This window comes from Lagopus muta, chromosome 1, assembly GCF_023343835.1.
Source record: "Lagopus muta isolate bLagMut1 chromosome 1, bLagMut1 primary, whole genome shotgun sequence".
Lineage (NCBI taxonomy): Eukaryota > Metazoa > Chordata > Aves > Galliformes > Phasianidae > Lagopus > Lagopus muta.
The window spans coordinates 172,209,669-172,223,203 of NC_064433.1; the positions used below are offsets into that span (position 1 = coordinate 172,209,669).

General features: G+C 41.8%; 1 protein-coding gene across 3 annotated transcripts in view; it reads left to right on the plus strand.

Annotated features, from left to right (window-relative positions):
• The window catches only part of STARD13 (StAR related lipid transfer domain containing 13), a 308,068-nt gene that overhangs the window by 121,146 nt on the left and 173,387 nt on the right, over positions 1-13,535 (plus strand). For all 3 annotated transcript variants that reach the window (XM_048933947.1, XM_048933948.1, XM_048933949.1), the window contains exon 5: positions 8,908-8,941. In XM_048933947.1, coding sequence (XP_048789904.1) covers positions 8,908-8,941 — 34 coding nt within the window. The remainder of the gene's footprint in view (positions 1-8,907; positions 8,942-13,535) is intronic.

Consider the following 13,535-nt stretch of genomic DNA (forward strand, 5'->3'; position numbering starts at 1 on the left):
TTGCTGAAACAAGGCATAACTGTGTCCTGTAAGGAAGCGATTGCAGAGGGTGGGTTTTGGGAATAAGAGAAGGTGAGCTGAACATTCAGACCAAACAAGCTGATACATTTCTTCAAAATTTCTTCTCATGCAAAATGTGCAAGAACACAACACCAAGCTGTGACATAAGATTTTAATTAGATCAACTACCATAAAAACCTATTTAAAGGGGAAAAAAAAAATGTTGGGTGGCAGCATCCTGGTTTGCTGCTCTGATCACCTTCAGGGCACAAGGGGCATCCGTTTCTGTGGTGAGTCATCTGTGTTCTTGTTTCAAGGGTGGCTCCAGCTGGCCACATCGTGCACATTAACAACAACAGATAAACTTGCACCTGGGTCATAGCAATCCCCACTATCAGTACAAGATGGGGGTTATAAGAATAGAGCAGAGCCCTGCTTAAAAGGGCCTGGGAGTACTGGTGGATGGCAAGCTGGACATGAGGCAGCAATGTGCCCTTGCAGCCCAGAAAGCCAGCTGTATCCTGGGCTGCGTTCAAAGCTATGTGGCCAGCAGGGTGTGGGTGATCCTGCCCCTCTGCTCTGTGCTGTGAGGCCTCACCTGGAGTACTGCATGCAGATGTGGAGTCCTCAGTGCAGGAGAGACATGGAGCTGTTGAAGTGCATCCAGAGGAGGATCACAAAAATGATCCAAGGGATGGAACAGCTCTCCTATGAGGACAGGCTGAGAGAGCTGGGGCTGTTCAGCCTGGGGAAGGCTCTGGGAGGATCTGAGAACGGCCTTTCAATATCTGAAGGGGGCTGCAAGAAAGAAGGGGACAGTGTTTGTGGTGATTAGACATCTGTCCGTGGTGATAGAACAAGGGGATATGGTTTCAAAGTAAAAGAGGGAAAATTTAGGCTGGATTTTTACACAAGGGTAGTGAGGCAGTGGCACAGGTTGCCCAGAGAGATGGTGGATGCTTCATCCTTGGAGACACTCAGGGTCAGGCTAGAGAGGGCTCTGAGCACCTGTAGGTTCCCTGGGCTATATCAAACATGGCCTTGCTATTCAGTCAAGGGAAAGGACTGTCTCACTCCACACTGCACTGGTGCAGCCTCACCCTGAGAACTGTGTGCAGCTTTGGTACACAGTAAACAGTAATGACGACTTACTCATTTGGATGTTCATCTTTTTTAAATCAAATGTTGTACACATTCATTGATGTGACTACATCACTGTGTAGTGAAAACTACACTGAAAACACTGAAAACTACCAACAGTTTTTTACGCTGCGAAGAGTGACGACTTTACTTGGTATTTATTACTCTTAGTGGTAAAAATGTATTAGGAGCTTCCCTGCCAGATGATGTTTATGGATCTGAAGAAATTTCATTGTTCTTCCTGTGTTTTTCTATATAACAAAGATTCAATGCATTTACTGGTTCTCTCAGTTTGTGTAAATTCAGGAGACACTATATTGCATTTGGAAACTGCTATGCTTTTTCTGCTTCTCTACACATTTAATAATTTCACGCATTTAATAATTTCATGCATAGTTCTGTGTGACAGCTTCCTATATTTTAGGATTAATAAGCATTGAACTTTTAGCCCGCCCCCACTATAAGCACTTTGTTTCTTCCCAAATTAATCTCTCTTCAGTTCTTCAAGAAACAGCGTCTTGCACCCAGCATTTCTTTAAGAGTTTCTTATAAGTGAGCCATAGAATCATTTGACTGGAAGAGACCCTTACAGGTCATCTGGCCCAACTACTCTGCAGTGGACAGGAACATCTACTCCTCAATCAAAGTGGGATTCCCAGTAGGAATCCCATCCAGCCTGACTTTGAATGTCTCCAAGAAAGGGGCATCTCTGTGGGCAACTTATTCCACCTCCACCCTGGGCAACTCATTCCAGTGCCTCACTACCCTTATTGTAAAAAACTTCTTTCTTGCATGCAATCTAAATCTCCTATTTAGGTTTGAAACTAATTTTCTTGCTTTGAGGTATAAGATCCTTGAAGTCTTTAAACTTAGCGTATCAGTCTTCTACTCAGTATAAGCTCTGGGCAGCCTTCACGTTACTGATCTTCATTTTACTTCCCACAGCAGCTACAGATATTCTCCATATCTGACTTTTCTGCCTTTTTACTCTTAGCTGACTTTGCCTTATGGAACTTTCCTACATCTATGGCTATTTATCAACATTTTAATTATAATGACAGCTTACTGTGGGAGAGGTGTCCACTAACATTCAGACTGGATACTAATTCCAGGTTTGTTGTCATGTAGCCTTATCTGGAATTTTGAAGGCCCTTTGCACTCTACTGCTTAATCTTCCAGCTGTTCATTTACATGTACAAAACTAGGAAGCCACGATGTCCACTTCCCTTTGTTTCCTGGTATGGGTAATCTCTTACGGTGCACTAATTTCAGTTACCACTGAAATTGTGTGTCTGGTGCAGATAAGTAATACTTCAACTTTGAAATAGCCTCCTGTTCCTATCTGTTCTACTAATTAATTCTGTGATGGAGCCCTGTTTACCTTCTTTAAGAAACACTGAGATGTAATCAATCTAGCAGAAGCATTTAGTGCATTGAAAGTGTGTGGTTGAATTCCTGCAATCAACTTTCTCTGCAACGTTTTTAATATTCCAAAAATATGATGTTTTTTGGACTCCAGATTCCAAACCATTGACTATTCCAGTTGTTAACAAAAAATGTCACTTTCAATAGGATGGAAAAAGTATGCAAGAAAAGAAAAGGTCTCTAAGGAGACACTCAAGAAGTAAGAAAGTGTTATTTGCTTTATTTGTTAGCCATGAGTAGCAGTACATTTGAACCTACACCCAGGAGGGGAGTAAACTCTTCAAAAGGGCTGACGACAGCAGGACTAGGGGAAATGGTTTTAAGTTGAAGGAGGGAAGATTTAGGTTAGATGTTAGGGGGAAGTTCTTTACTAGGAGAGTGGTTAGGCCCTGGAACGGGCTGCCCAGGGAGGTTGTGGATGCCCCGTCCTTGGACGTGTTTAAGGCCAGGTTGGACGGGGTCCTGGGCAACCTGATCTGAATATGTATGTTGGTGGCCCTGCTAGGCAGGGGGGTTGGAACTACATGATCCTTGGGGTCCCTTCCAACCCGGGTGATTCTGTGATTCTGTGATTCTGTGATTTTCAGTTGTGAAAACCAAACAAACATAAATCAGTTCACAGAGCTCAGAAGGCGTAAGGTGAAAGTGTCAAGAAAATAGCTGGTGAAAACTGTGAAATTATAGAAAAAGCCTTTGTAGAGAAATATGGCAACTGAAATTTTCAGTGCATTTGTGTACAGAAAGATAAGCATTGGGTCAGTTGGCATTAGTTCATCTGGGAAGATTTTTCTTACCTTTTCAGATTTGCCTTGAGTAGGCAAAACCTAATGTTCATTTTCTAACGAATCTGGGTTGTCCCATCTATAAGCAGTCAAGATAAAAGAGTTTTTAACTTCAGGCCAACTATTCTGAAATCTGAAAACAAGGTGAATTCACAGCTTAGTTGGCTAAAATCAAACTGAAGTTAATTAATTATCTGTGGCCTGTATCTTGGCAGTATGAGATGAAATTAGCTTAGTCATGATGATTGGATTATTAAAAATTGGTGGTAGGTGGATGGTTGGGCTAAATGATCTTAGAAGTCTTTTCCAATCATAATGATTCCATGATTATTAGAGTAACACGAGTTCCTTCATCTGTTTGTTGGGTCCACGCTTGTTTGATTAGCACTGTCATGACTGTGTGATTTCTCACCATGGAAAAAAACTTATGGTTGTATGGCCTTCCCCAGGACCAGAAGAGGGAAAACCTGCTCAGGTAGAAACAGCAACTCCAATTGCTTATCAATAACAAAGAGACTTTCTCTTTCTCTTTCTCTCTCTCTTTCTTTCTCTTCCCTCAGAAGCAGACTGAGAAGTAGATGTTGGCCTCGTAGTCTGCCTCAGCTGTGCTTTGCCCAGTGGTGGGGTACTGACATACTGCTGCTGCTGCGGCTGCCTTCTACAGGTCAAAAGCAAATCCTGGGGGATGCTGCGTGCTTTCCTTTTCACTGGTGCAAGATAAATAGGCACAGCCAACTGAGCCAAGAGGTGTAACCTAATCTGGTGGCAAACTCAGCAATTAGGCTGATTTAATACTGTAAAAACTCCTGCAAAACCACCCACCCTCTGTAACGCTCACTGCAGGCAGTGCTCCTTTGTGTTGGAGCTGAACCACCCCCACTAAAATCTAGGTGTTACCAGCAGTGCTGCATGGATTTGACAGTTTGAAATCATATTTCCAGCTTCTGGAGTAGAAATACCTCTTTTCTATTATACAGTGCACTTTCAAAGTATGATAAGTTATCGTTAATAAAATTTACATTTACAGTTTTTCATCTTTTTAGAGTATATAGTATACCTCAGTATATTAAGTCTAGGGTTTTCAAAAGACATTTCAATGTCCTTTGAGTTCTTTGGGATGTTGGATGCTTAAATCCCTCAGGCTCATTTAAAATATATCATCATGTAATATTTCAGCTCAATTTTCTTTGCACATGATTAAAAGATTCTGTGTGCGAGATCCTCAGAAAAAATGGGAAAAGGACCATTTATATAATTTTACCAATTTAAGGAAAATAAATGAATTAGAATTTCTAAATTAGACTCAGTTTATTTTACTTACATTCCTTTCTTGACAGCCACGTGAAACTTTAAGTGCTCTCAGGAAAACAAGATGAAGTGACAGAGGTTTAAGATGTCTGTGAAAACAGCATGTCTGCAATTCTGAAGAATTTGACTCATTTATGAATGGCTAGGTTCATTTTTCGTAGCATACCTGAATGCAGGTTAGCTGCATTTAGATAGCAAGCCACCTTAGGAATGCCTTCAAGGTGCATCAAGTTCTGTGTTTGTTCTTACATCAGGCCGAATCTATGGTTTGCTGAGGTACTCATACCCATTAATATCAAGTAAGCAAGCTGATAACATATTTGGGCTACATGTGTTTTTTGTAGTAATAGTAACACATAATTTCCAGCTTCAAAAATATATGATAACCTTATATTGGAGGTTACCTGAAGTAGCCTATGACAGCTAGCCATAAGATAACATAGAGAAAATGTTCTTCATGTCAGCATGGTTGTTGGAGATAGGCTCTGCAGAGCAGTGTGTGTCCACATCATGCAGTACTTGGCCCAGGGCCTCCTGTGTCTTCTTTGTGCTCTCTGTTCTCCCACAGCCTGGTGCTCGTAAACACACCAAGGTCTTCAGCCCAGCGCTGCAGCCCAGTACGGAGAAGTTCCACTGGCACTGGCTTTCATGCAAGAACCCAGAATGCCTTGGTTGGTGCTGTGCATCTTCCCCATGTCTTATGGTGTCTTTAAGTACCATTACATGTTTTCTTATTCTGAGTACTTAAGAGTCTAGAAAGGGGATATGGACCCAAGTTTTCTCACTTGTAAAAAAGGAAGTGGACTGGCTTGATTAAGGAGTGAGGAGCCATTTTCTTTTCATTTTTTTACCCCTTGACTCACGAACAATTTTCAGGGCAACAGCTCAGCTTCAGTTTCCCATTCTCCCTTCTTTCTAATCTGGTGAGGAATTGATACTTTTCTAAAAGGACTAATAAAGCTGTTAATCAGATGATTGAGTTTTGCATGGAGGTTTCTGGTTTAATTCTTTGCAACTGCCTACATGTAATGGAAACTCAGCAGATTATCATACTGGTAGTATCAAGAACCTGCAAGATTTCCAGTCTTTACACCTTTCAGGACTTTTCTAGCTCAGAGTGCTTTTGTTCTGTGCCATTTTGCTGGTAAGAAGCCATACAGATTTGTCATTTTTCCTCTCTGAAGGAAGTGGTGTGCCTCATGGTCGAGCCGCTGTCTTATTACCACTGAGCATAACCTTGCAGAACCAAGTCTTTTTATTAGCAGCAGATGTTAAGCAGTCCTGTCAGAATGCCAGGGTTTATTTGATAGTGGTGATAGTTTGATACCATACCTACCTTGAATAAATCTGGCTTTTTGTTAAACATCCAAAGTGTCATTTGCATGCTGGAGAAATGTGCTAATTTTTTTTTTTTTCTTTTTCTGGAGGATGTGATTTGTTGAGAGTGGATGATGACATTTTGATGGGTACTCTGAAATCGATCAGTGGCAGATCTGGGCACATTTGAAATGTTTATGTTTAGAGGATTAAATAGCTAATAACTAATAAGCATTGATGAGGAAGAAAGAATTGAAAGGCTTGGATACGAGATGATTCTTCATTTTGGAAATGGTGTGTGATGTTATGGGATTGGCTGGTATTGCAGAATCCCTGTGCCATTACAAATTAAAATGGTTTTGATGTTGTTAAAGTCAGCAGTTCCATATTCATCTTCTGTGTCAGAAAAAGGCTTTTATGTGACAATCAGCTCACTGGGACATTATTAAATCATTTAATCCAGTTGTTTGCTGAGTTCCATGCCCTGATTTCTTATCATCACGAAAGATTATGTATACATCAGAGAAACAATTTTTTGATGAGCATATTTATGTTGCTTGTAGAGCTTATAGTGCTCGTGTTTTGCTTCTACCTTCATTTCCACTTAATCCAAAGAGTTCATTTGAGTAATTGGTTTCCAGTGCCTAGCACAAGGCCAAGCCTACCGGAGCCTTCCCCATGTCCCTGTCCTCTCGGGACTCGAGATCTGTCACATGCATTTCTGCTTTCTGTGTGCTGGTTTACATGCTTTAGCAAATACAACATGGTTGTATCAGCACAATGTATTCATCCTTGGCTTCTGTTTGACACTTCCATTTGCAAAATTGCTACAGCTGGAGTTGTGAGCAAATGATTTCTTTATTATTCATAAGCAGCAGGTGCTGCAACAGCCTTTTGGCTAGAGTTGTACTCTCTTGGTCCATGGTTTCTATATATTTGATTAGATGGTGTCGTGCTGCTCAGATGGGATGCTAGTACTTCAATAAACGTATTTTGTTACACAATCGGCTATATAGTGCATTATCATTATTATTTCCATAAATCACTTTTAGTTGACAGCTTTCTGTTGCCACTTGGGATTTTTCCAGCAATAATTTGCATCTTTTTTGTCTGGTGTCTTAAAAGTATTCGGAAGTTAATATAGTGTGGACTTGATTTTACAATAACTGGTGCCCTCGTGGTTAAGCTAGAACACATCAAGCAGCTATCCAAGCAGGACTGACATATTTATCTTGATTCATATATCATTTATGTCTTCAAGAAATGTTCTTCCCAAGATCCAGTACAGCAGTTTTAGCACCCGCCTGCAGTGTGTGCACGCCAGTGTCATGGTGCTAAAAATCAGGTGCCTGTCCACAGCAGAATGGTGGAGAGCAGTGCAGCTCATTGCATGGTGGAAGGGCCAAATGATGTTTCTGTGAAAGGTGGCCCCTAGCACACATCTGGGGCATTTGCCTTGACGTTTCCCATCAGCCCAGCGTGTGTCCAAATTGCACCCTACTCTAGGGAACCTGCTGCAGCAGGGGGTGGGACTAGATGATCTCCACAGGTCCTTTCCAACCACTATGTTCTGAAAACTCCCTCTCCTCTAAGAAAGTGAGTTGCTTCTGCTACAGCCTCTCCTGAGGGCTTGGCGCTCACATTCATATGCAATTCTGCTTGAGGAAGTGTTGGCTTACAGTGCTGTAGTCCTGCTTTAGCTCTGCAGAATGGGCCAGTGCAGAGGTGACCAGAGCCAAAAAGCCCATGCATTCTTTCTGAGCTATAGAAGATCTAGAGGAAGAGGAATCTGAAAAGAAGCCTGGGTTGGACTCAGCTACTGGTGATTTCTGGCCTGGAAGGGACCACCTCACATGGCCCCTGTGGGCTAAAGGCAAACCAACTTCAGCTGTGTCTCCAGCAGACCTTCATACTGAGTAAGGGGCTTGTTTTACAGTGAGATTGCCTTGCAGAAAGGACAACAGCTATAGCCTGCTCTACCTATCCCAGCTGTACTTTCCCTGCTACTTAACAGAAATGCTCAAGCAATATTCTTCTGTGCTCAGAGTAGGAATTTTCCAATATCTCAGTAAAGATTTTCACTAAATAAAAGGTAAACAAAAAGCATGTTTGTATAGATAGATATTTACTGTATGGATAACAGAACAGTCAGTTCATCTGACAGACACATGCAGATGGCTGTCCATATGGGGATGAGCCCATAGCAGGCACTGGCAGTGTGTCAGTGCAGGCAGAGGAGCGGCTGCTGTTTGGACTGAAGGCAGGCTGGGCAGCTCCCACCTATGAGCTCACTGCTATCTGGAAGAATCAGCTCAGCCTTCGCTTTGTTTAAAGATTGGGCTAGTTTCATTTGCAGGCTGCATTGCTCAGAGCTGTTAGAACTACAACATGAAGGGAGAGTGGGTGATGCACATTTAATTGCTGGTTTGAAGTGAGAATAACCTCCTGATTTGGGCATGGAAGGCTGTTGAAGAGAAAAGTAATGGACCAAGAGGTGCATCCAAGGATGACATTAATGGGACTGCTTCCATTTAAATGGTAAATGGTACCTGGAGCAGGGTGATGAAAAATATGAAGAACACAATTTTGAAAGTCATTTTGGCCACATCCCTCAGACAAAAGGATCAGGATGACCAGGAGATGAGCAGGCAGGCTCTGGTGTGCTGGGTCACGTGTGTTCCTGTGCTGCATGTTCTGCTTGTATGAAGGACAGCTCTGAACTCACTGCCTCCACTGACAGCAACCCAGCCTGGGAGCACCAGGCTGACCTTAGCAAGTCAACTTAGATGTTCCCTGTGACTTTTTTGTGATGAACTCTGAATCTGATGAACTTTGTAAGGTGGTGACAATTCTTAAGACATGCATGTATTATCATCCTGAAACATGTGACCTATTTGAAGGAAATTATTAAACAAAAAATATCTTTTTCTTGCAGGTGCTGTTTCAGAAGCTGTCTAAGGAGAAAGCAGGTAAGACATGGCATTACTTCTTCAGTGTTACTTGGTGACTCATGCAGATGTATGCATTGATGGAAAACCTATGAGAATTGCTGATATTCCAAGTTTTATTTATTTTGTGCACTTGCCATGATTGCTTTCATGCCTTCAGTCATGAAGAAGACTTACTTGGTTCTTAGGAAAGCTGATAATTCAGCAACCTTGAGTTTACACCTTGAAACATCAGCTCTGTGTTAACAAGGGTAACACAAAATATTTGTTCCCAGTGTCAGGGAGAAGCAAGGCACTGAAAGGCTTGTGGTGTGCTGATGTATGTGAGTGAATCCTCTTTAGAAGAGGCTGGTGGTAGGCTCCCTCTGCAAAATCATATAAAATGTAAATGCAGATAATATAAGCGCTGTTCCAGCCTTGCCCCCAGTGGCAGAGTCATGATGCATCCATCATTCACCAGCATGAGCTCACTTGCAGTCGATGGGATTGGCAATATTAACAGCATTGGAATGTTTGACTGATATGGGAAAATGATTTATTTACAGCTGACATCCTGCAGGGTACTGGGATCAGAGCAATTGGCAGAGTTATAAAAATTGATACGCTGACCTCCACTTCAGTTAGCAGGCCAGGAGCTAAGGAAAGGTTTGGGCAGGCAGCAATGTTCACAGAAGTACTGATTCAGCAAGCTACTTAACACGCAATTAAGCTTGCATTTGACAAATCCAATTCATTGCAGGGGAGAGTAAGCAACTGCTTGAATGATTTGCTCAATTGAGGGTAAATGTCCTTATTAAGTTGAAATAAGCACAATTAGGAACTATAGAGAAAAGAAAATGCTTCCCAAAATGTGAGATTACTGAAAGTTAATAACAGCCCCACAGCCCTGCAAGAAGAAATGTCCCCAAACTCTAAGGAAATCCTCATTCCCACAGAAGCTTTTGCCAGCTAGCACTACTTAAATAAATCACAAAACAGCTGACCTCTGGAGCTCCCCATTTCCTACTTCTTTTTCTATCTCATTAGTCAATGTGTATGCCGTGTGTGTCAATTAAAATGAAAGCAATTGGACATCTTTGTTGTAATTATCCATCTGTCCCCAGATGACTTAGCAAAGCCAGTTTGCTAACTCAGTGATTTCTCCTTGCTCAAAGCAGCACTTGCTGCTGCTCCGAATGGCACCCTCAGCTCTTTCCAAGGCCAGCACAGCCCTGTTAGGAGCAGAACGAGTCCCTTTGCTGCCAGCTTTGCCAATGCAGGGGCTGTGCTACCAGGAGTCCTGGCCTAGAAACTGAGCAAAAACACAGGCAACACTGTGCTCAGGTACTTCACATGGGTCAGTACATACATGGAGGCTGCTGAACATAGTATAGGTTTAAATAGTTCCTTTCAAGTGCTGTGCACAGTTATTTTTTTCTGCTTCATAGGGTATATGAGTATTCGTTCCGTGATGACATTTGCCAGTGGAAAATATGCCTGTGCTTTTCCAAAGCTAAGCAAATTCCATCAATTTTGAGATTGATTTAGCAATTTTTGATTGTTTGCATTGTCTGGATCAAAACCTCTTTGTGACAAAGACAGATGGTTATGTTAACAGCGCTCCTGTTTTTGACTGTGATAAATACTTGAATTGTTTTGTGATAACATAAATTTGATCACTGAAGAAGAGATGAAGATTAGCACCCATCCAGCAGCTAGAAGATGATAGCTGAAAATTTGATAAAAATTGATAGCTGCCAGCATGAAAGAAGAATGTCAGGTAACTGGGTTGGTTTGGTCACAGAGGTTGAACTTTACTCACAGAAATTGAGCTGGTAATGAACTTATCAATTAAAACACTTCAGGCAGAAAATGCCAATTCCTTCAAACTGAAGCACTTTGCAGGAAAGGTTTGCATTTGTGAGTTCTTTTTTGCAGCCATTTCTGTATGATAGGTGTGCACTTCTTGATATGGGATCTTGGAACAGTGTTCAGAGGCAGAGGTTTGATTTCTTTTTTTTTAACTTTGAAAAATCTGGGCTTTGAAATATGAGTTATGTTAAAACAAGGCATGATTTAGGTTACAGCCAACATATTATTTAAATTACCAAACTGGCAAAAATTATGTCTAAGACTGAGGAAGAGAATTCCTTTCAGCTCAGCAGTTCACAAATTTCTGATACATTCTCTGCCTTCTGGCTTTTTTTCTGATTCGGAATTTCCCATGTGAGAAGAATCCCCTTCCTGCCTGTATCTGCCATGTGTAGAATGCAGAACTCTCCTCCTCAAGCTCAATTATTTTTTGCACCACATGCACCACATTTAGACTGCTGGCATTCTCTCTCATTTGGTTTTTGTTTTTTTTTTTTTTCCTTTGAGCAAAATAAATGCAGCATTTTATGCTTCCATTTCCTCAATTTTTAGTGGGTGTTTGCCTGTGTGCCTGTGTATTAACCAGAATGCTTGGATATCCTTCAGATAGGCTTGCCGTTAGGCTGCAGTTTAGCAAGCTGTCTGATCTGCTTGGAAGTAGGAGACAGCCTACTACCTGTACTCCTTGTACATGGTGACAGGAATGTTAAGTTTTACAAATAAATAAAAAATATCCTGTTCTGTGGTTTTAGCAAGACCTTTTAAAATGCTGGATTAATTCACTCAACCCCGCCAGAGTGAACATGGCTCTCTTGATGCTAAAGTTTTTATTCTAACCACTGTCACATACTTGCTGTCATTGATGAGCGTTGCCCTTAATAGGACTGCTCCACTTCCATCACTGTGCAGTATAGCACTCTGTCCCAGTTATTGCCAATGGTTTTCTTCTCATACTTCCAGGCCCATAACACCTGGCACAGGGCAGTCCTTCACCACTGTCCCCTGGCCCCATTCTAGATTTGTTACTCAGGTTCTTTAATTGCCTGCTGTGGTGCTGTGGAGAGCACCTCGGTGAGCTGCTCCTCTTGCCATAAGATTGCTGAAGAAATGCTGTTTTTATCCTATAGTAGTCACTGTTAAAACCTGACTGGCTGATGGTATGCATTCTTACCCTCTCCTGTTATACCTCTTAGTAAAAATTATTCAGCTTGAGCATTCTGGCTGCCTGGTATATTTTAAAGTTAGCACTGCGTAGCTCAAGATGACCAACACAGAGCACGCTTCATCACTGGTAGGGAAAATGAGCTTTTACTTCGCTAACAAAAATTTGAAGTCAGATTAAAAGCTGAAACATCCTGTACTTCAGTGATATGTATGAAGCACTAAATATAGCAGCGTGCTGGTGTATTTGCTGATGCATGGTAATGTAGTCTCTAGCAGAGCAGCAATGGGCTGGCAGGGAAGATGGTGCACTGCAGTAATATGATAAAGTCCTCAGGTGACCTTGGCCCCCGGGTATCCTTGATTGATGTGTTAGGAAATTCAGATGGAGGCAGATGTGGTTCCAGGGCTTAACAAATAGCTTGATCCTGCATTATTTGTTTAGGCACAATGCTAATGGACTTCAAGAAGAGATCTCCTTTACTTGAGAAACTAAAACTGACCTATACAGCAGCTGAATGACCACTGCCCACAAAAGGCCTGATTCTAGGAGCTGAGAGGAAACTGCAACTCCGTCTGATCTTTGCTAGATGCTGCATGTCTCACCAGGTCAAACCCAACCAGTGTTTCCTAGTGACTGCATGTTTTTTTGTTTCCTTAGTCATATAAAGACTTACCTTAATGTTTATATTTTACCCATGCTACATTCCCCAGGCAGGAGATACAGGTTGACTGCAGCAAGGAAGACTGAACAGGAAAATGGATAAGGCTCACAGAACCATCCTCTGTTCTGGGGTTTTCTTCTTGCTCTTGTGGCAATGGAGAAGGTGGTTGGTCTCTTTGAGCCCTTTACCTGATATGGAAGCCTGCAGTTGCTGGAGGTGGAGCTGAGGTTATATCCATGAGCTTCCCTGTCCTACCCTCAGCACAAGAGAGCAACAGTGGGGTTGGACACTGCATTTCCTCCTAGGCTGACACAGTACTTGTGACTTATGCTACTGTTATTCCAAATACATAAGTTGACCCAAGATGAAATTCTGATGTTACAAACCAGGGAAAATAAAACCTTATCATCCAAAGCTCCTGTGCATTTACTAGAAAGGTGAATGGGGTCACTTGGATGTGCTTCCAACATGAAAACAAGATGCTTACTTTGGCTTGAAAAATTATCAGGCTCTTCTCCCCACAGTAGTACAGTGAAAATAAATTAGTGAATAGGCCACCACATGTTCAGTGGCCTTGGCCTGTTGAATAACTACAGTCTGTATGGCTCAATTTAGAAGCAAGTAACTTGGTCCTTCTGCTGCCAGTGCATGAGAGGGTCCTTTCCTTTGGCTTCTGTTCAACTCCTGTGCTTCTGTTCCATTTGGCTCCTAATATTAAGCAGTAAGATTGGCTCTTCCTGCCTTTATGTTCCTTTTGGAATCAGTAATGACAGAACAAACTCCTTGCTTCTTCTGAATAGGAAAATCTTTGCTTTCCAGCTCCTCCTGTTGTACTGAGGCACTGAAGGCAAACTGTGGTCTTCAGCTCTTCGAGTGGAAATGAGTAAAATAATAACCCTTTATACATATTTCAGGATACTACTATTTCTAAAAAATGA